We start from the raw sequence: 21,369 nt of genomic DNA, 5'->3' as shown, positions 1-21,369 counted from the left end.
CGTGACAAACCTAAATTAATCATGCCAGTTGGGTACTTGAAAGAAAATCACTTCTTCCAAAGGGTTATAAAAATAGTCTTTTTTCAACAGTTATATAAATCCTTGAAACCTGAAATACGATCAAAGTCTCTCGGCCAAAATGAACATATTATCCTAAAAATTCATAAAAGCAATCAGAAGTCTGCTATGAGACATATATTTGTGTTTTGGGGAAACAAAACCTGGCTCTTACCCTTTATAAATAAGATTAGAGGATGAAAAGGATAAATGTCAGCAATGAATGTAATGCCATTATTGGTCTGTGTAAATATTAATTAAACTATTTGCAGCATAATTAAGCTGCAGCCTTCAGAGGCTCCTGTTGATTACACTGTATCAAAAAAAGGAGCAGTATTATGAATTTTAATTACTGCTAAAAACGACTCTAATGTGCTCTTTGATTCCAGTAAGCCTTTGATCCAAAAGCAAGAACCTAACAGCAAACAATCATAAGGGGAAGATGGCTTGAAATCTAATTTCAGCTGAATTAGTTTGTTTCAGCGATCTGCAAATGCTTCTCTCCCACTCTTTAAACCCCCTTTGAGCTTTGCAGAACATGAAGCCTGCACTTTACGCCTGCCCCAGGCTTCCCCCACCCTGGGAATCGGCCAGAGAGGTGCAAGAACTGTGGAATCAAACTCAACAGAAGAGTATCTTCCAGCATGAACTGCCTGATGCTCTGTCTGCATGACTTGGTGACTCTGGGAACTGTGATTTTCCATTTCCTGCGGTAATTAGATTAAGTTTGGGAAGGGAAGCAGTACATTGGTTTAGCACTCCTTATATGGTTAGTTATGCAGACTAAGTGCACTGTGGCTAGAGCGGACTCTTCGGATTCGAGCCATGCATGAATTAAATGTTTATGCAGGATGAAAGGCTATGGGTTGATGGCCGAAAGAGATCAGGGCCTGGAGGGACCTTAATAAGTTCTATAGGGCCTGTAAGACACAACCGTTGCACCAGGCTTATGTGTGAGGCCTGAAGCACTGGCCTCATTGCTGAAACCGAGGAGGATCTGACCTCTCAAGACCTTCACGCACACAGGGTCAACCTTGCTTAGGTTCCCAAGATTGGGCTTGCCCAGACAGGGGCCAAATGGAAGTGGGGAGTACCTACCCGTCTTTAAGTACTTCTTAATTATCATATGGCATCATATGTCTGAATCTGGATGTTGTGACAGTTTAGCAATTTAACAGAATTACCTTTTGCTTTATATTTCCACTGTTATGATGGTAGTACATTAGTCTGAGGAAGAGGGCATGCACTTGAAAGCTCACGCCTTGAGTAAATCAGATTCAGATTCAAACTTTATTACAGTCGTTCAGACCAAGTTATATGAAGTTAATACATAAAAGGCCAAAAGAATATGGTCCTTTAATATAATACAATTTAAAACAGATCATAAAATAGAACTTAAAATTGCGCCACTTTAGAGCATTGGATTTTTATGGCGGCGGCACAAAACTTAGCCAGCTGAGTTGTCACCTGGGGGCAATTTAGCAGCCTCTTTGCTCGATCTACATCATGATGTTCTGGCAACTTTTTAAAGAGAGGTTCAATCAAGTTGCTACGAATGTCTACATAAGCAGGGCAGTGGAACAATATATGCTCTCTTGTATCAATTTCGTCACTCCCACAAAAACATTGTCTCAGTGTATAAATCTTGAATAAATCCTTGTTGGTCTTAAAGGTGCTATTGGACTCTGATTTTCCTATTTTATTGCTGCCTTAATGTTTTGTAAGTCATGTTGTGGATATTTTCTACAGGAAAGTGGAGCAGAAATCTTTAAAATAAGCAACCATCCAAATCAGCACTATAAATAAATTCCAAGTGCTTTGAGCATGATATCATACTATTATTGCTATGAGGACCAACTGAACTTCCTTTGCCCATTCTACAGTATATGCAAAAAATCTTCTCCAATAACTGGCTGTACACCACAACGCAAAAATAAAACCTTTACCTGCTGTTTGTTCCGGAGTTCCACCAAGTGCAGGAGCAGACTGTTCATGCCTGGTGAGTCTTGCTGCTGCCGGGAAAAGATAGTAGTTAGCCACTATCCCTGTCCCTCCTCCATCAAGTATGGTAATTCCTGAATAAACTTTTATCTACTCTTTAATCAGGTCATGCAACTTCACTGTGTTATTTACTCGGCTAACACAAGCTCTTCCTGAAGTCAGCTTGACCATATTTCAGGCTGGTGCGCACATGATCTGCCCCCACATGCCACCAAAAAAAGCTCTTTATGGCCCTAGAATCATAGAGTTGGAAGGGACCTCCAGGGTCATCTAGTCTAACCCCCTGTACAATGCAGGAAATCACAACAACCTGCCCGCCCACTCACAATCTACCTGAGTTCATAAAATCAGCAATATGAACAGAATGCAGCTGCTCATTTACTCATTAGATCATGTCACATCAGCCCTTCAGCAACTCCAGTGGTTGGATTCTAGATGTGAATTCCAACCTCTGCATTCCACAAACAGTGGAAGGGGTGACATTTAAAGAAGCGATTACAACCTTCTTATTGCCTGAACACCTATTGGCAAAATGTCTGTGAGATGGCATGTTGGATCCTCGAAAGAAGGAGGGCCTGTCTTCACCCACTACTTCTAGAAATCTACTCAGAGGGTTTGGAGACTAGGAAGGATGATTATGTTAAAGATTGGGTCAACCAACCTCTACATCAAGGTCCAAGATAAAGGAATGCACTTTCTATTTTGTATACAATGAGCATCCTGTGAACAATTTATCAGCCACTCTTATGGAGGGCGGTGGGGGTTTGTCCTGGAAATGACTCTCAAGGAGTGGCTTAAGCCTCTGAGCCAGCCCTACAAGGTAGGCATGATGTGGACGTATCAAATTCTGTGTAGCCCAGTGTGAGGCTTGCAGATTTGGAGAAATCCCCTGTGCCTATAGTTTTCTAGCTGCAGTAGAAAAATAAAAAATTTAAAAAGTTGTCCGGTTCATTGTGATAACTGAGAAGCATTGCACTGGGCAAAAGGACCCTGATCAGGCCGCAGGGCCATCAGATGGAAGCTTTGCATGCTGCATCAGGTAAGGGCCTTTCTACCAGAGGGAAGTACCTCTGTGAGCAGAACAGACAGGCAGACTCCAACATACATAAATACCTGTCTGAATAATGTTTGTACCAGGCTGGAATGGAAAACTGTGATAAAGAGTTGCATAATTCATCGCTTTATTCCACAAAGAAATGTTGAAAGTCTTAAAATGACAGGGGAAAGATGAAGAAATACTCAACGGATCTTGTTGGTCAAGGTTTCCGGAAGAGAAAGTGCCCTCTTGGATTCCACGGGGCCCTTCACGCTGTCTCTCAAAGACCGGACACTCTTCTGCCGATTCCGGGCAAAGCGAGCCCTCTTGATCTTCCACATGGCTGTATCACTCAGATTTGCAACATTCGTCCGGACAGCCGTGATTGCTTTTCAAACATGATTCAATAAGTCATATTTAATTTCATTTCAAGTGGAATCATGTGCTTTCACATGAAACCACCGGGCATCACTGTATCACTAAGATTTGCATACTTATAATTATTGCAAATAATTATAAGCTACATAAACACATTTCATTTAATAATAATGGACTGGATCCTACAGAAGTGCAATCAAAAAGAGGTCACAGAGGCAGGCCTTCCCACTTTTTCCTTGCCCCTTACAACCCCCTCCAATTCCTCTGCTAATGGTTGAGACATCCTCATCAGCAAAAGCCACTGCAGAATATGAGAGGCTGCAGTGAGGAGGGCAAATGTGGCCTCTGGTGGAGAAGGTTGATAGAATAACCTTGCTAAGACAAAGATGTGGGTGATTCTGCCCTCCACTTAATTGATGAGAAGGGTCCCCCATTGCTCTACTAAGCAGGCATGTGGATAAAAATGCAGGTCTGCAATAGGTTTCCTCTCGCTATACTGTAGGATCGAGGCCAAATGCATTTCAAATGACCAGTTCCATTCCTTCAGTACATAAATGTGCATCAATCCTGAAACACTCTTCATGCCACATCAGCCCCCCACTGCTTAAACCAACAGGCTCTCAGTTTGTCTCCTGTTCACTTTGGTATGAGGGTGATCTGTGGGGCAGGAAGCATCACTTCATTTATTCATCTCCTCCCCCAAACAGTAGGGCTTGCAAGGTGACTGGAGTTAAATAGGTGCTACTGGTTAGTTGCTCCCCAGCCATGAGAGATAGGGTTTGGTATGCTCCTCCTTTTAGACTATAATTTGAGGTCCAATTCTTCCATCCTGCAAAGCCAATGTAGAGACTAGTGTAGGAGTCCCCATGGCACCCACCAAGTACTTTAAGAATGTGGGTGGGGCCAGTTGTGGCTCCTGTCAAGCAGGATTTCTGACTGGCTATGCAGGTTAAAATAATATTGTTCTGGTGGCAGGTCTTATTGTCTCTCTCACTCCTCTTTCACAGCGGATTTTTAAAAAATTGCTCCCTGGGCTTCCACTGCGTGTGTGGATGGGGGAGGGGGTGTCCCTGCCTCCCATGGTAGCCATTTTGTGGTTGAGCCCCCCAACCCTGTGTCAGAATCCCATAAGCTCAAAAAGGTTGGGGGGGGTCCCAGGTTAAAATGCTGGACTAGGACCTGGAAAAACCAGGTTCAAACCCTCTGCTCTGCCATGGGAGCTCCCAGTGGTGGTCTTGGGACTGTCACATCTGCTCAGCACACAGCAGAGTTGTTGTGAGGACAAAATGGAGATGAGGAGAACAACATGAGCCACTTTGGGTCTCTGTTGTAGAGAAAAAGCGGGGTATAAACAAATGAGGAGGGGATCTTTAACCTCAGCAAAGAAAATGACATCTAAGGTTACATATTTCGCTTCAGCTATTTTAAAAAAAACACATTATGCCACCAAATAATGCTTACTTGTTGGGAAGGGGAATTCTTTGTTGCAATCCAGGTGAAGCTGCGCCTCAAGCGAAAGCGTCTCGAACCGGTTCACAAAGAACTCCCAGCTCAACGCTGGAATGTCTTGCTTGAGAAAATGAAGCAGCAAAAGCTTACTAAGGATTGTTGGCCTGTCCTTCACTACTGTATCAAACTGGAAGTCCAAGCAAAGGCACAGACCCTGGGGGGAGAAGGAAGAAAAGGCAGGTGTGACACATGCAATAGCCCTTATTTCTTCCGATGAAAACGGATTGTTCAGTACCACTAAGGATCTGGAGCAGGGGTAGTCAAACTGCGGCCCTCCAGATGTCCATGGACTACAATTCCCAGGAGCCCCCTGCCATGGCAGGGGGCTCCTGGGAATTGTAGTCCATGGACATCTGGAGGGCCGCAGTTTGACTACCCCTGATCTGGAGGGATTACACAAACTGGAACGGCCATTGACAAAATAACTACCTCTGCATGCTCTGGCAGCTACGAAAAAGCAGCACGGAAAGACAGATCAATTACAGTGTAGTTGACTACATGACAGGCAACTGACTTCTACACACTCATCCTATTCGAGGTCGTGCTCTGAAGTCAGAACACACCTCTGATTATGACTGGCACAAACACAGCTTCCTTCCTCCTTTGCTCTGCCCCTCATGGGCAGAGCACAAGTGAAAGCTAACTATTTGGGAAACCTTCAGTTTCCATGCCCTCCAAATGCAGGCACCTGGGCAAACTGGAGTCCTTTTCTTTCCTACAAACCACGGTTCGACGAAGATTTAGAACCCTGATTTGTGGGGAAGAAGCGTTCCGAAGGGCCTGCAAAACGGAGCTCTTCCACCAGGTCTATGGTTGAGGCTGGGGTCAGGGAGGTACATCTACTACTCCCCCGGGGCTTTTGAACATCGTTGACCTCCTCCTTCTCCGCCCCTCTTAGTAATGGGGGTAGGAAGGGGATTTTCTGTTTCCGCCATGTTGTGATGGATTTTAAGTCTTTTAATGGGAGTTTTAATGGGGTTTTAAGACTTTGTGACCCGCCATGAGCTGCTTAGGGGGCGGCGGGAAATAAATAAATCAACAAACAAACAAACAAACATTTCCGTTTTCTCAGGCAACCACTTTCAGACCCCACAGTACTCTCACGAGACTAAGGTGACCAGATTCTGAGGGAGCTAAAGTGGGAAACCAGGGGCGGAGGCGGCAGGGGGATGGCAGAGGCTTCTGCGTGGCGGCGGCGGCGGTGGGGCACCAGAAAGAATGCACGCCCCATGAGCTTCACAGCCGCTGAGCTCATCCCGTTGCTCTGGCACTGCAAGATCTGAGCAAGGCTCCCGGCCCTCCCAGCTCACCTTGCTGGTCCTGGACGCTGCAGAGGAACCATCCAGTATAGTCGAGCCGCATTCTGAGTCGCCTCCTGCATTCTCTCCCTCCCCCTCCCCCAGGGACCGAAACCCAGCTCCCGGATGGCACTGTCACCCAGCCTTCCTCAAGCAGCTTGTGAGGCTGCCCATGGCAGGCGGGACTCTTTTTAAAAGTTCTGGGACGAGGGACATTTCTTCAGAAAGCGTGATTGTCCCACAGGATGCGGGATGGATGGGCACCTTACACAAGACAGAAATGCAGGAATGGCAAACAGGTTACGCTTGTGTCTATCACTATCAGAAGTTTGTTATTCTATCTGATATGTGGCCTTAGTTTGCCTAGTTTGTTTCACTTATAATTGTGCATGGCCCACAGTGAAACCAAAAACTGACATTTCATTGAGGCCCTAATTTTCCATCCACCAAAGTGGAAATTAAAGTACTGTATTGTTTTAAGCCAAAGAGAATGAGGCTTTGTTAATTAACTATGGTACAAGGCATTATCAAATTCAGAATCCTGCAAATACTTAGAATCAGAGAAACATGAGAACAGTTTAGAACCGAATGAATTTAGAAAGCAAAGGCTAATTTTGGGGGGAAAGGTGGTTGTGAGGTTTGTTGGGAAATGATATTATATCAACATCAGTAAAAATTCCAACTGTTCACAAGTGGAACTAACACAAGACACACCTGTAACAGGTGGATATGAATAGGTGAAGATGACCCAAGTTCCAGGCAAAACAAGACTACAGTCTGCACCATTCAGGTGCGTGGCTGCATTGCTCTGAAGCAGCAGAACAAAGATGGAGCCCATCTGAAGAAGTGTGAAGGCACACAAAAGGCACACCTTGAATAAAACCTTGTTGATCTTAAAGGTGCCCCTGGACTCAAACTTTGTTCGTCTGCACCGTTGTTATGTAGTTAGTTATCTTCATCCAGACATTTTCCTCTCTCTGAATAAGCAGTCCTTCTAAATGGGCATGGCTATACCCTTTGCCGGAAAATGGTTGGGAAAAATTCCCATTTTGCTCACAACAATATTTTGGGGGGCATAGAGCATCCTGGAAAACATCTCCTTTCTTCAATAACAATGGTCCTGTGTGGGAAATACCCAAGAGTCTGATGGCTACCTTAACCCACCTGCAAAGCTGGTCTTTTGATGGTGTCTAGCAGTAATCCAGCCCTGGTGGCAACTGCAGGATTGACATCTTCCACAGCGGTCAGGAAACAGCAGAAGGCATGGGCCAGAGAGTATTTCAGCAAGTGGTTTTTGGTCACCGAGTGAATGTCCAGGAACCTGCACATCACTGCTACTTTCTCCACTGGTAGAAAGACCCAAGATTGGAATGTTTACAAAAACTGCTTTAGTTCAGATAATGGCACACACTTTTCTGCAATGCTACACCTATGAAAACAGGTCAATTTATCCCTTTTTCGGCTTTGGGTGAACAATACAGCAGAAATACTATCAGGAATATAACAAGTATCAGCCACAGTTTTAGTGAACTGAAGAAGAAGAAAAGTTGGTTCTTATATGCCGCTTTTCTCTACCCAAAGGAGTCTCAAAGCGGCTTACAGTCACCTTCCCTTTCCTCTCCCCACAACAAACACCCTGTAAGGCAGGTGAGGCTGAGAGAGCCCTGATATTACTGTTCGGTCAGAGCAGTTTTCTCAGTGCTATGGCGAGCCCAAAGCCACCCAGCTGGCTGCATGTGGGGGAGTGCAGAATCGAACCCGGCTCGCCAGGCGGTTTCCCAATCACAGACAAAGATCTTTTCATTGGAGATGCCAGGAGCTGAATGTTAAACTTTCTAAAACGTGGGGTTTAAACATCAGCCTCTTAGATATATCAGTGGATATCCTCTGATACACTCAACTGTTCTTCCTGCCCCAGCTTCAAAGTGTTTTGGAGCTTTTGCTGGCACTAGAATCATATTAAATTCTGGAGAAAGATATGATGAGTACCCAGCTGTTTCCATGGGGATGCTTTTTAGTACTGTGACCTTCCCATTTTTGATATTAATAATTGGGTTGATAGAGGAAAATGTCCCCTTCTCCCTCACCCCTGTTGAAAACCGATTAGAAACAATGGCACATTCATCAGCGTATCTCAGCCATTACAGTCCTCATATACCATACTTTCACTTCACCCTAGTCCTCCATCCATGCTCACTGTAAGAAGAAGAATCTGCTGGAATAGCACAGCACCTGTGAGCTGTGACCCCGTATCAAAGACCTCCTGAATGAATGAGAGATTTCTGCAGACGTCTCTGCTCTTCATGGAGCAAAAATCGTAAAATATTAGAAACATACCTGCTTCAAACCTTATCTTCCAGTCTTTGCTGTTGAAGTTGCTATTGATGATGGTCCAGAATATGTCCGCTCCATGCGGAAGTGAGAGAGCATGAAGAAGGAGAGGCACTGCTAATGAAGAAAGCTGGGAGAATTCGGATTTGACAACTCGCCATAAACTGGAAAAGAAAGGTCAACCGAAGCTCATCAGTCCACACCATCATGCAGAGGTTTCCATAAATTACATACAAAATGGCAACCTGACTGTGCTGCAAGGCCAATGGTCCTGCTACTTCAGGGAGGAATTATTCTTCTCTAGAAGGTGAAACATCTTGGTTCCAAGATCACTCCCTGCTTCCAGTTGGGTCACCTCCTCCATTTACAATGGGCAATGTATCTCTGGAGCAGCTTGGACCATGGTATATTTCAAATGCCTGCTTTTGATGACCCCCCCCCACCTGTTCCCATGAGCCAGGGCCTGGGACCCCTGCCCCAAGCTCAGCCATAATGCTACCATTGTTGCTATCTACAATTGTTTTGCTAAATATAACAAATATCCAACTGGCTTTGCAAAAGAGAGCAGCTGGCTAAGAGCACATACCTTGCAATCAGCATGTGATCCTGAATATAAGCTAAGAACAGGAGATGGTCCTTTCTTGCAATGTATAAACACTCCCCGTGAAGACAGAGAATCTTCAAGCAATTCAGCATATTAAAAAGGATATCTGGCTCTTCAAACCGAGCCATTTCCTATGTGACAACAAGCAAAACAAACACAGTTCATTCCAACCGAAATGCATAATCCTTCGTTCTAAAGATCTGAAGAAAAAGTTTAAGGTCATCCATCAAAAACACAATTGATGTTGACATAACAAGAGAGGGTATTTGAGCCTCCTACATGAAAGAGAACTCTCTTTGTTTCATATCTTTCATCACTCCACAGCTTAGGAGAAAGCTGGAATAGTGCAGTGGTTGAAGTGTTAACACTAGATTTGGGAAACTCACATTCAAATCCCCACTCTACCTTGTTGGGTGACAGCAGGTGATGGGAAAGGAGACCTTGGAGAGATGTTGCCAGTCTGAGTAGACAATACTGACTTGGATGAACCAAGAGGCTGATTAAGTACAAAATAGCTTCATGTGTATATGTGACCTCAGGCCAATCATTTTCTCTTAGCCTAATTTACCTCAGAGAGCTGTTGTGAGACTAAAATGGAGGAGGAGAGACCAAGGAATGCCCACATCCCCAAACATCGTGGAGGACAGATGGCATAAAGAGGTACTAAATAGATAAATAAATATTACCAGAGAATACTAGGATTAGGAAAGGTCTTCTAGGTCATCTAGTCCTGCCCTCCTGCACAGTGCAGGTAATCCAGACTAAAAAAAATGGTCATCATCAGACTGGTGTTACCATTAGGAAATCCCTCCTGATATTCAGCTGCAATCTACCTCCCTATGGGAAGTCTGTTGGGTCTAGTCTTTTCCTTGAGGCAGCTGAAGAGTACAAGTGTGTCTTTCCTCAGCCTTCTCAAGGATAAACATAACAAGTGCCTTCCACTTTTCTCATGAGGTTGGTTTACCTCATCCTCAGAGAAGATCTTGACTGCTCTTCTCTGAACCAATTTGCCTACCTCCTTCTTAACTTGGCACCCACAAGAGGACATAGTATTCCAGATTCCAGGTGGGAGCTTGTTAGCATATAACAGAGGGGAACCATTACTCATCACAACTTGGATACTATGGAGCTATTAATACAGCCTAAAATCACAATCTTGCTACTGACTCTTCTGCAGCTTGCTGTCTTGTTATCCTTTTTCACAGATCCTGCTGCCAAGTAAGATATCTCCCCCAAGCCCAGAGTCAAAATCAAAAGGGGGAATAGCCTTATAAACACTCCAATTTTCCACACAACCAAATCGAAACCCACCCAAACATCCCCGAAAAAGATTAGACTACCTGCAATATTGTGTATATGAGCTTTAGCGTCACTGGGAGCTGCTGATAACAGAATTTCCTCTCGGTGTCGTTTTTTATGGCTGTGGAAAAGCAACACATACAAAGGATCACATGCATCTTGTTACACCTAAGCCAAGTCATGAATCAGCAATACAGTTTGGTTTGGTTTGTAATATTTATGGGATAATCCAGGGAACCATGGCATTTCCACCATGGAAAGGGAAGTCCTGCCAGTGTAAGAAAACTTCCCACTTATCACAAAACTATCACATCGGTGTGTTATTAACTGACTGTATAAATCCAGTATGTTTCAAGTGGGGTGGTAATCAATTGAGAGTCAGACAGGAACAATAAGAAAAATGTTATAGTAATCATCCTGTCCAGTCCTACCCAGTCCAGCTCTTCTCAACTCAGCCCCTTCACTGGCTCTTTCACTCACTTGCTTTACCCCAAGGGCTAGAGGAGAGTTGCAAACTTCCAAGCATCCTCAAAGAAAGGGGCCCTTTCCAACTGAACAGGCATCTCCTCCTGAGGGCACTCATCTTTTTAAACAACACACACACAAAATGTTTTAAACTTTCCCTGTCACTAATTTTCCTCCAGCGACCCTAGTTTAGCGAAAAAATCATATCGCTAGACTCACTGCACTTAAGGGAAGAAAAAACAAAACTGGCAAGATGGAAACAGTAAGCAATTGGGGAATTTGGACACTGATGAAGAGAGAACCATTAACATTCTGCTTAGATGGATAAAAAGGTAAAGGTAAAGGTATCCCCTGTGCAAGCACCGAGTCATGTCTGACCCTCTAGCGTTTTCATGGCAGATTCAATTCGGGGTGGTTTGCCAGTGCCTTCCCCAGTCATTACCGTTTACCCCCCAGCAAGCTGGGTACTCATTTTACCGACCTCGGAAGGATGGAAGGCTGAGTCAACCTTGAGCCAGCTGCTGGGATCGAACTCCCAGCCTCAAGGGCAGAGCTTCAGACAGCATGTTGGCTGCTTTACCACCCTGCGCCACAAGAGGCTCTACTTGGATGGATACCCAACAGTAAATGCAGCTTGGAGAACCTCTACTTACAATTAAAAAAAACACAGGCAGTGTAAAACTGACCAATAAGTAGAGAACAACCATAACACTAAAAAAAAAAAAAACTAATAAGTTCAGAGCTGCTATCTAGTTTTCCTCATTGGTATGCAGAACATATAATCTTCAATTCCCAAGAGAAAATCAGAGGAGGTGAGGAGTGCAGGCACAGGATTCGAAGTAAAGCCCTACTGACGTGACTTTAGTAAAAACTGGAAATAATCAGTGAATGCATAAAAGGCCAAAGTTAAAGTCCTGTTGGAGGCAGGGCTAAGCTGATAAAATATCAGCTCATCTTCAAGATATAACCAGTGTTTGGGGTGATCTCATAGGTTTTCCTGATTTTTTTTTTACATGGTTCTTAAATATACAACTGCATGGGGAGAAATGAACATTGTCGGCTTCAGCAACACATATCTTATCACAAATTGTCTTGTGAAGCAGTGGTCCCCAACCTTTCTGAGGCTGGGGACCGGCAGGGCAAGTGCCCTGCCTGCGCATTGCGCATGCGCAGCCGAAATCGCGCATGCGCAGCACTTTTGTGCATGCGCAAAAGTGTTGTGCATGCGCAATTTCGGCCGCGCATGCACAGTGCGCAGCATGGCCCTGATTCCCTCTCCCCGCCCTCCTGCAGTAAGAAGCTTCCCGGGCCGCAAGCTTGCGGCCTGGAAAGTTTTTTACTGCAGGGGGGCGGGGAGAGGGAGCCGCGGCCCGGCGGCATGGCCTTTGCGGCCCGGCATCGGGCTGCGGCCCGCAGGTTGGGGACCACTGTTGTGAAGCACAGACTTCCTCCCCCTTAGCCTGGAATAAGGAACTGAGGGTGAGGGACAACTATGATTAAGGCTGCAATCTTAAGAATACGATTCCAGGAGTAAGCATCACTTAATACATGGGACTTTACATTTGAAAAGACCTTCTTAGGCTGGCTCCTTACCAGTGTTATTTAAGCAGGCTTAGGCCTTTTTAAGTCAATTCCAATGTACACCCTTCTTAGTCTTCCACTGCAAGTGTCTCAAAAGACAACTGAAAGTATCAGTGAATACCATAAAATCCAGATGACTAAAAGCAACAGTTTTGAAACACAAGTCCCTCCACCTCCACTCTACCTGTATTTCCTGTAGTCTCTGTGTGGTTTCCTGGGTTTTCTCCATGCTTTGGTGCTGATTTTTTCTCCTCTTCCCCTTCAGTTCCTATAATGAACTCAGGTCTACTGTATAAAAGGCTGTCCTCGAGGTTATCTGTAGGTTCCTTTAGAATAGAACAAAGGGTTTAATTAATCTCTTGATGTTCACCTCTTCATGTTCTATGCTGAGCTAGGGTTACCATCAGGTCTGGAGAAAAACACCCAATTCCTTTAAGAGAAGCTAAATGGATAGAAATGTGCAGCTGAACTTTTTCATGGCATGGAGATATTAAGCCTCTGTGAGGCTGATTCCGCATGATGGCAGCCACACTGGGCCACCACCAGTGCAGTTCTGCAAAGCATAAAGCTCCACAGTTATCTGCTTCACCATGGGGGACACATTTCAGTGGGACACCTGATAACAGCTATGAGTTTTTTTTTGCTTTAAAGGGAGATTATACTGGTTAATAGAGTCCATCAATGGCTATTCGTAAGATGACCAAATGGAACCTCCGTGTTCAGAAACATCAGCTTTCTCAATAAGAAAGCAGGGAGAAGCCATAGCATTTTGGAATTTGTGAGCTACTTTGAGGAGCATTTGGTTGATCCCTGTGAGAAACTTTCGACATTCCACAGAACCTGCAAAATGGAGCTCTTCTGCCAGGTCTTCGGTTGAGGTCAGGTGGCAAGGAAGATCAAGGCCTTCCTCTATAAGAGTGGCAGTAACGAATTTCAACAGCTCCCCTTGTTCACCCTCCCCTCTAGAATGGTTTTTTGGGTTGGTTAGTAGTATGGGATATATTTTACGGCCTCATCTTATCCCCAAATCGGGGTTTGTTTGTATGTGTTTTGTAGTTTTATGTATGTTTTTAGGAATTGTACTGGGATTTTAGTATATGCCTTCAGGGGGAGGCGAGTCATAAATGTAAATAATAAATAGGTAAAGGTATCCCCTGTGCAAGCACCGAGTCATGTCTGACCCTTGGAGTGATGCCCTCCAGCGTTTTCATGGCAGACTCAATACGGGGTGGTTTGCCAGTGCCTTCCCCAGTCATTACCATTTTACCCCCCAACAAGCCGGGTACTCATTTTACCGACCTCGGAAGGATGGAAGGCTGAGTCAACCTTGAGCCGGCTGCTGGGATTGAACTCCCAACCTCATGAGCAGAGCTTTCAGACTGCATGTCTGCTGCCTTACCACTCTGCGCCACCAGAGGCCCATAAATAATAGATAAAATAAAATAAATAAACAGAATGCTGGACTAGATGGGCTATTGGTCTGATCCAACATTAATCTCCTGTGTTTGCAAAAACATGGGTTTCATATCCGTACTTTACGCTGTTGCTCAAATAACAAACATAATCTGAAATGTGAGTCTACAGTGGACAAAAGCACTATCCCTACATTTATAGCCTTGCTTACCACTAGCCGGATTTCTTCTTTAGGGGCTAGTCTCTCCAGCAGTTCACAAGCCAGCTGATAGCACAGGATACTAGACTGGCACAGGCTGCATTCCGTTGTCTTTTCATCTTTCTGGCAAGTGTGAGAACCACCCCAGGGGGCTTGGAATACATTGCATATGATGGAAATTATGTCTTTAGAGATGTTGTTTTCTAAACCCAAGGTAATGCCATCATCTTGCAATTCCATCTGAAAAGCAAGTTTCAAAGAGGGTGAAAACAAGCACTGGCACAAGAGAAGTGCCACAGGATGCCGTCTCCTTTAGGGAGAGAAGTTCTAGGCCTTTCAAATCTACATAGCGTGCACAGAATCCCAAGGGGGAAAAATTGTTTTATCAAGCTGCTTCTAAAGACAAATAATTTATTTCAGGGGAAAGGTCACAGTTCTATAATGGGGGGGTCGTGGTTCTAGAAGGAGACTGGGAAGATAGCAAGGAAGAAAAATTAAGAAACAGAAAAGATAGTTCCTGAGTTAAAGCTAACACGATTGGCACAAAGTCTTTCAGAACGTATGACAATGACTTTTATTATTATTATTATTATTATTATTATTATTATTATTATTATTATTATTATTATTATTATTATTATTAGATTTATATCGCAATTCCCCATTAAAACCCCATAAAACAATAATAACATTGCCAATATTGCCGGCATGGCAAGAATGGCAGCTCAACTCCCCCCCCTCCCTCCCACTACTAGCGGGTGGAGAGGAGGTCCTGATGATGTTTTGCTTCGGGTCCAGAACCCGAGTCCCCGGGGGAGGCATAGATCTATTATCAGCCCCGGCCTCAACCATAAACCTGGCGGAAGAGCTCCGTCTTGCAGGCCCTGCGGAATGTTGAAAGATCCCGCAGGGCCCGCAGCTCCCCCGGGAGCTCATTCCACCAGGTCGGGGCCAGGACCGAAAAGGCCCTGGCCCTGGTTGAGGCCAGGCGTGCTTCCCTAGGGCCGGGAACGACCAACAGATTTTCACCCGCAGAGCGCAAGGCCCTGCGAGGGGCATAGGGCGATAGGCGGTCCCTCAGGTATGTGGGTCCCAACTCGCGTAAAGCCTTGAAGGTTAGAACCAGAACCTTGAACCGGATCCGGGCAGCAATTGGCAACCAGTGCAGCTGCCTCAGCACTGGCTGGATGTGGGCCCTCCAAGATGTGCCAGTAAGGACCCTAGCAGCTGCGTTTTGCACTAGCTGAAGTTTCCGGATCAAGGACAAGGGAAGGCCCGCGTAGAGCGAGTTACAGAAATCTATTCTGGAGGTGACCGTTGCATGGATCACTGTGGCTAAGTGTTCGGGGGACAGATAGGGCGCTAATAGTCGGGCCTGGCGAAGGTGGAAAAACGCCTGGCCCGCTACTTTTTTGACCTGCGCCTCCAAAGTCAGGGAGGCATCAATGGCCACACCCAAGTTCCTGGCCTGGGACGTGATGGTGAGTTGCGTCCCTGCCAGGGTGGGTAAGCGCGCTTCCTGGTCCTGCCCCCTACGTCCCAGCCACAGGACCTCTGTCTTGGAGGGGTTGAGTTTCAGGCGACTCTGCTCGAACCATTCAGTCACTGCTTCCAAACATCTGGCGAATGGTTCCGGGGGGGAGTCCGGGCGGCCGTCCATGAGGAGATAGAGCTGGGTGTCATCAGCGTACTGGTGGCAACCCAGTCCAAAACTCCGTACCAGCTGGGCCAGAGGGCGCATAAAGATGTTGAATAATGTGGGGGAGAGGACCGCACCCTGAGGGACCCCACAAGGGAGTCTATAGGAACGCGAGAACTCTTCTCCCACTGCAACCCTCTGGGTCCGGTCCTGGAGAAAGGAGCGTATCCAGCGTAACGCTGTGCCCTGTATTCCCGTGCCGGCAAGGCGGTGGACCAACAGCTCGTGGTCCACGATGTCAAAAGCGGCCGACAGGTCCAGAAGAACCAGCACTGCCGACCCGCCCTTATCCAGCTGGCGACGGAGGTCATCCAACAGGGCGACCAGCACCGTCTCCACCCCGTGCCCAGGTCAAAAGCCAGACTGATATGGATCGAATGCCGAAGTTTCTTCCAAGAATGCCAGGAGCTGGTCTGCCGCGGCCCTTTCAACCATCTTGTCCAGGAACGCCAAGTGCGACACTGGGCGATAGCTGGCAGGGTCCCGCGGATCCAGCGTAGATTTCTTCAGGAGAGGGTGAACCACTGCCCCCTTCAGCTGCTCAGGGAACTCCCCGGACTCCAGGGAGAGGTTGATAATGTCCCTGAGCTGGCCTCCTATCTTCTGGCCGCCTCCTTTGAGGAGCCATGATGGACAGGGGTCAAGGGGGCAAGTGGTCGCCCTAACTGAGCCTAGCAACTTGTCCACTTTGGATAAAGAGAGCCGTCTGAAGCCATCAGACGTCACCTCCAAAGGCGGCCAACAGGCCTCCAGTTCATTTACTGTATTAACTGTGGCGGGAAGATCGTGGCGGAGAGACGAGATTTTGTCCGCAAAATAGCTCGCAAATGCCTCACGGCCGAGTTCCAATTTGCTATTATTTTGGCGCCCCTCAAGGGCGGTAAGGGATCTAACTACCCTAAATAATTGGGCCGGGCGAGAGCTTGCGGACGCGATTTCCGTGGCAAAAAATTCACGTTTTGCCACTTTCACCGCCATCTCATACACCCTCATAAGCATGCGATAAGATGTTCTCGTAGCTTCGTCGCGAGTCTTCCGCCACACTCGCTCCAGTCGTCTCACTTCCCTTTTCTTCTCCCGTAGCTCCCCGGTGTACCAGTCAAACCATTTTAGCCAGTCAAACCATTGGCTGTTCTCGTGCTGCGCTGTCTACTCTGAGGGACACACAAGAATCAGACAGGCACTGGGGCTTCTGTTTGACCCATTATGCATGGGCCGGAATGTCCTGACCCAGGCCCTTGGAAGACCCACGTTAACGAACCATGGATTCTTCCGGAGTCATGGGTCCACCGAGGGCGCAGGTGAGGGCTAGGTTGGGCTAGCCCTGTGCATAATTGGAGGAGCCAGGTTTTCCTCCCCCGACCTACAGCGTCCCTCCAGGAACGGCTCTCGCCCCTGCCCCACCATGGTGGGAGAGCAGCATGCTGCTCCCCACCATCCTGCAGTGGGACCCCCTCTCCCCAATCTCCTCCCCACCACCGCTGCCGCCACTTCACAGTGCTCCCAGGGCTTCTGGCCCCATGTTGCATGCGCGGGGGTGTTGCGCCAGCACAGCCAGCGGAGCTCCTCCCCCAATGCATACACGGGGGACAGCGGGGCTTTTGGCCCCGCCGCAACGACATGGCAGCAGCGCAGCGTAGCTACCGCCATGCATAATGGGTCTATCTGGAACTCCTGGTGACTGTGCAACAACTTTTTCAGCCTTGCAGAGGTTTGATTTGGCTGCTTAGGGAGAGGGGGGTTAATGCTTGTACCTATCAGCGTACCCTGGTGAAGCAAGCAGTGGCTCCCTATGACCGTTTCAGATCAGGAAAATGGTGCAAGAGAAAGTCTTAGGGTCTTAGCCAAATCCTGGAGTGTGACATTGGCCCTGGCACTATGACATCACTTCAGGATATTCAATAAGTGTGGCAACATCCCAGCTCTGCTCCTGCTTCCACTAGCTGCAGGTGGACAGCTGTCAACGTTAGATAATAAACAGGAGTGTCATTCAGGGGTAGTCAACCTGTGGTCCTCCAGATGTCCATGGACTACAATTCCCATGAGCCGCTGCCAGCATTTGCTGGCAGGGGCTCATGGGAATTATAGTCCACGGACATCTGGAAGACTACCGGTTGACTACCCCTGGTTGACAGAGTGATTGAAGAAATGTTTTCTTAGCTTAATTTTAAGCTTTTAAATGTTTTAACAAGTGAGTTTATTCTCCTTTGTTGAAAGTTGCCCCAAGGCCTTTGGGGAGTGGGGCGGCCTAGAAATCTAAAAAATAAATAAATGAATAAATCTAAACTGACCCTAATTGTTCCTATTAACGAACAGATTTGTTAACAGTCAAGAAGAGCAAAGGATTGGCTAGCAGTGATATAACTTAACACATAACTTCACATAACTTCAGCATGCTGGTAAGGCCAATTATGGACTGGCAAAGCAATGGTCACTTTGGGCATTTGGGGAATCATTAAGAAAAACTGAAATCTGCAAATCATAAATAAATATGGCCACTGCTTGTTAATATGGCTGCATGTTAAGTCCCAGAATGCTTCTTTTGCAGTCACCTGTTTCAAGATGAGGTCGAACATCAGGATGAAACAATTCAAATTCATCTCATCATCATCACAGTCAAAGTCAATCGTTCTGCCACCTCCTCCTCCTCCTCCTCCACCTCCTCCACCACCTCCTCCTCCTCCTCCTCCTCCTCCTCCTCCTCCTCCTCCTCCTCCTCCTCCAGCGTGCCCAAAGTTTTTGAACGGGCTGCGGAAGGGACTGCGCATGGAACTGCGGAACGGACTCTGAAACGGACTTGGGAATGGACTCAGAGTATTATGCTGAACCCTGCGTCCAGGATCAGAGGCGATGCTCACCTGGAAGAGCAAGAAGAATCTGCTTAAATGCAATCGAAATACAAAGGATACCCACACACAAAATCAGCCCTTGTGCCCCTGCTTGATCTAAAATAAACATGAGAATTTTGGATCAGAAATGCAGGCAATATGGTTGCCAACTGACCAAAACCCCCAACTTGCACAAATCAAAAGACAAAGCACTTCGTAGCATAGAGATGAGAAATCATAAGCAGGTGGTAATGCCAAAAAGCAAAGACCAGTAAATAAAAAGTTGGCAGTGCTATTTTAAATCTGTTTAAAAGGCCTAATAACATATTTTAGTTGGTTTTTTGACCCCGCCTTTCATTATCTGAAGGAATCTCAAAGCGGGTTACAATCACCTCTCCTTCTTCTCCTCACAACAGACACCCTGTGAGGTAGATGGACCTGAGAGAGCTCTAACAGAACTCCTCTGTGAGAACAGCTCTAACAGGGCTGAGAATAGTCCAAGGTCACTCAGATGGCTGCATTTAGAGGAGTGGGGAATCAAACCCAGCCCTCCGGATTAATCACTGCACCAAAAGGGAACAGTTCTTGGACACACACTGGGAAAGTTAGGTGCACCAAAATCATTAAAATGAAAAAAAAACTGCTACTGAGTACGTTTACTTAAAATTCAATTCCACAGCTCTCAAAAGAGCCTACTTCTCAGGAGGCACATTCATTATTACACTTCTGAATTCTTAGCTGTCCATTCAGCCTCACTTTATTTTCATAGTATTGCCCATTGTTTTGGGTAAGAGGGAGTGCTTCCCTTCTGGCAAAATGAAAAACAGCTGATATATTACCCTTCGAGCTGCTAGATTCCCAGTTAATTCACTGACTCTTGACTTCCTCTGATTTGCCAACTCTTTCACGGAATTAACCCCATCTGAAAACATGCTGATCAGCAACGGAAGAGGAACCACAATATCCAGTTCAGATAACACCTGAAAACAAGCCAGAGAGATTCTCAGATCTGTAGTGCCAGCCAATCCGATATAGACCCTCAGCTACATAGCCTGAGAGGGAGACAGATCATTTTACTCACCCCACTTTTAAATAACTCTATCTATCTAAGAGCCTCTTGTGGTGCAGAGTGGTAAGGCAGCAGACATGCAGTCTGAAAGCTCTGCCCATGAGTCTGGGAGTTCAATCCCAGCAGCCGGCTCAAGGTTGACTCAGCCTTCCATCCTTCTGAGGTTGGTAAAATGAGTACCCAGCTTGCTGGGGGGTAAATGGTAATGACTGGGGAAGGCACTGGCAAACCACCCCGTATTGAGTCTGCCATGAAAACGCTAGAGGGCGTCACCCCAAGGGTCAGACATGACTCAGTGCTTGCACAGGGGATACCTTTACCTTTATCTATCTATCTATCTATCTATCTATCTATCTATCTATCTATCTATCTATCTATCTATCTATCTATCTATCTATCTATCTATCTATCTATCTATCTATCTATCGGATTTATTGCTCACCGCTCTTGATAAACGTCCCATAGTAGGTTACAATAACAATAAACAACCCAATACATAACCATTAAAAATCCAACAATCCATATATTAAAATAATACCCCAGTGGCAAGCAAATAAAAAGAGACCCACCCACCCAAGCTATCCCCCCACTCTAACCTGCCCCCCCCCAGGGCTTCAGGGGAAAGAAACTCCCCAGGGATGTCAGTAAATCTAGCTCTAAATCTCCTATTCATTATAAAAAAGGGAGCTGTAGTTGTAGTTCCCAGCCCCAGAGAGGCATGCCTGGCCCCTCAATCTTCCGTGACCTGGTCTCAACCAAAGGCCCAGTGAGAGAGCTCCATTTGAAATGGTGGCAGCATCCTCGTGGCATCCAAGAGGAAGTCATCATGTCTAGTTTGGCCCTCAGATGGCAGGCCCTAGAGAAGGCCTTTGGGGAAACCACTGCCGGTCCAAGGAGACTCTAGAGAAATGGACTAATGGCATAAAGCAGCTGCCTATGAGTGAGTATCTGCCAGTGGGTGAAAATGTTTCTAGTTTGTTTTGTGTTTCCTCACTGAACCTCCTTCCTGTTTGGTGAGCTATGTGCATTCTACTCCATCCAACCCAAAAATATGTCCAACTAGGCCAGTATAGTATGCTTGTAGCCTGATTTTGCAGTTCTAGCAAGGAAAAGACTTGCCCTCTGTTTATTTGCTTTCCTCAATAAAGAGATTCTTTTTACACAATTAATCTGCTTACTGAGGCCTTGACAGGGACTTGACATTTGCTCACATGAGTAGGTTTGACGATTTGGAGGTAGAAAGGTGCACAGCAGAGCAAAAGGGTACCAACGGGTTTACCAAGCCACCTGATCTTTGCTTGTGAAGGGGGCCCTAAAAGCCATTTAGAATTGATGGTTTCAGAATTTAAGTAAGTTTCAAACAACATCGATACCATCTGGAGACTTCCACTCCTTCGGGGCTGGAATTGCTTCCGCCCAACACACTAGGTAAAAGTGCGCACTCACGTGAAGCCAGAGTAAAGCTTGCTCTTGCACGGAAGAAGGATACCCTGTGAACCGACAGCTTATGAAGCCAAACATCTCCTCCATGGAAAAGGGAAGCGGGCACAACTCGATGTCAAACATTTTGCTGCAATATAAAAAGGTGAAGATTGATCACCA

General features: G+C 46.2%; 1 protein-coding gene across 2 annotated transcripts in view; it reads right to left on the bottom strand.

Moving 5' to 3' along the window:
* The window catches only part of UNC79 (unc-79 subunit of NALCN channel complex), a 144,480-nt gene that overhangs the window by 76,684 nt on the left and 46,427 nt on the right, over positions 1–21,369 (bottom strand). For both annotated transcript variants that reach the window (XR_013228570.1, XM_077323544.1), the window contains exons 16-27: positions 21,214–21,337; positions 19,538–19,678; positions 18,423–18,728; positions 14,184–14,411; positions 12,744–12,885; positions 10,555–10,634; positions 9,197–9,345; positions 8,617–8,774; positions 7,444–7,625; positions 4,934–5,135; positions 3,303–3,482; positions 2,004–2,069 (exon numbers count right to left, since the gene is read on the bottom strand). Coding sequence is in view for 1 of the 2 variants with exons in the window: in XM_077323544.1 (XP_077179659.1) it covers positions 2,004–2,069; positions 3,303–3,482; positions 4,934–5,135; positions 7,444–7,625; positions 8,617–8,774; positions 9,197–9,345; positions 10,555–10,634; positions 12,744–12,885; positions 14,184–14,411; positions 18,423–18,728; positions 19,538–19,678; positions 21,214–21,337 (1,958 nt within the window). In the remaining variant the exon portion in view is untranslated. The remainder of the gene's footprint in view (positions 1–2,003; positions 2,070–3,302; positions 3,483–4,933; positions 5,136–7,443; positions 7,626–8,616; positions 8,775–9,196; positions 9,346–10,554; positions 10,635–12,743; positions 12,886–14,183; positions 14,412–18,422; positions 18,729–19,537; positions 19,679–21,213; positions 21,338–21,369) is intronic.

The sequence above is a fragment of the Paroedura picta genome, chromosome 2, assembly GCF_049243985.1.
Source record: "Paroedura picta isolate Pp20150507F chromosome 2, Ppicta_v3.0, whole genome shotgun sequence".
NCBI lineage: Eukaryota > Metazoa > Chordata > Lepidosauria > Squamata > Gekkonidae > Paroedura > Paroedura picta.
The sequence above is the reverse complement of the archived record's forward strand: the minus strand, read 5'-3'. Positions and strand labels throughout refer to the sequence as shown.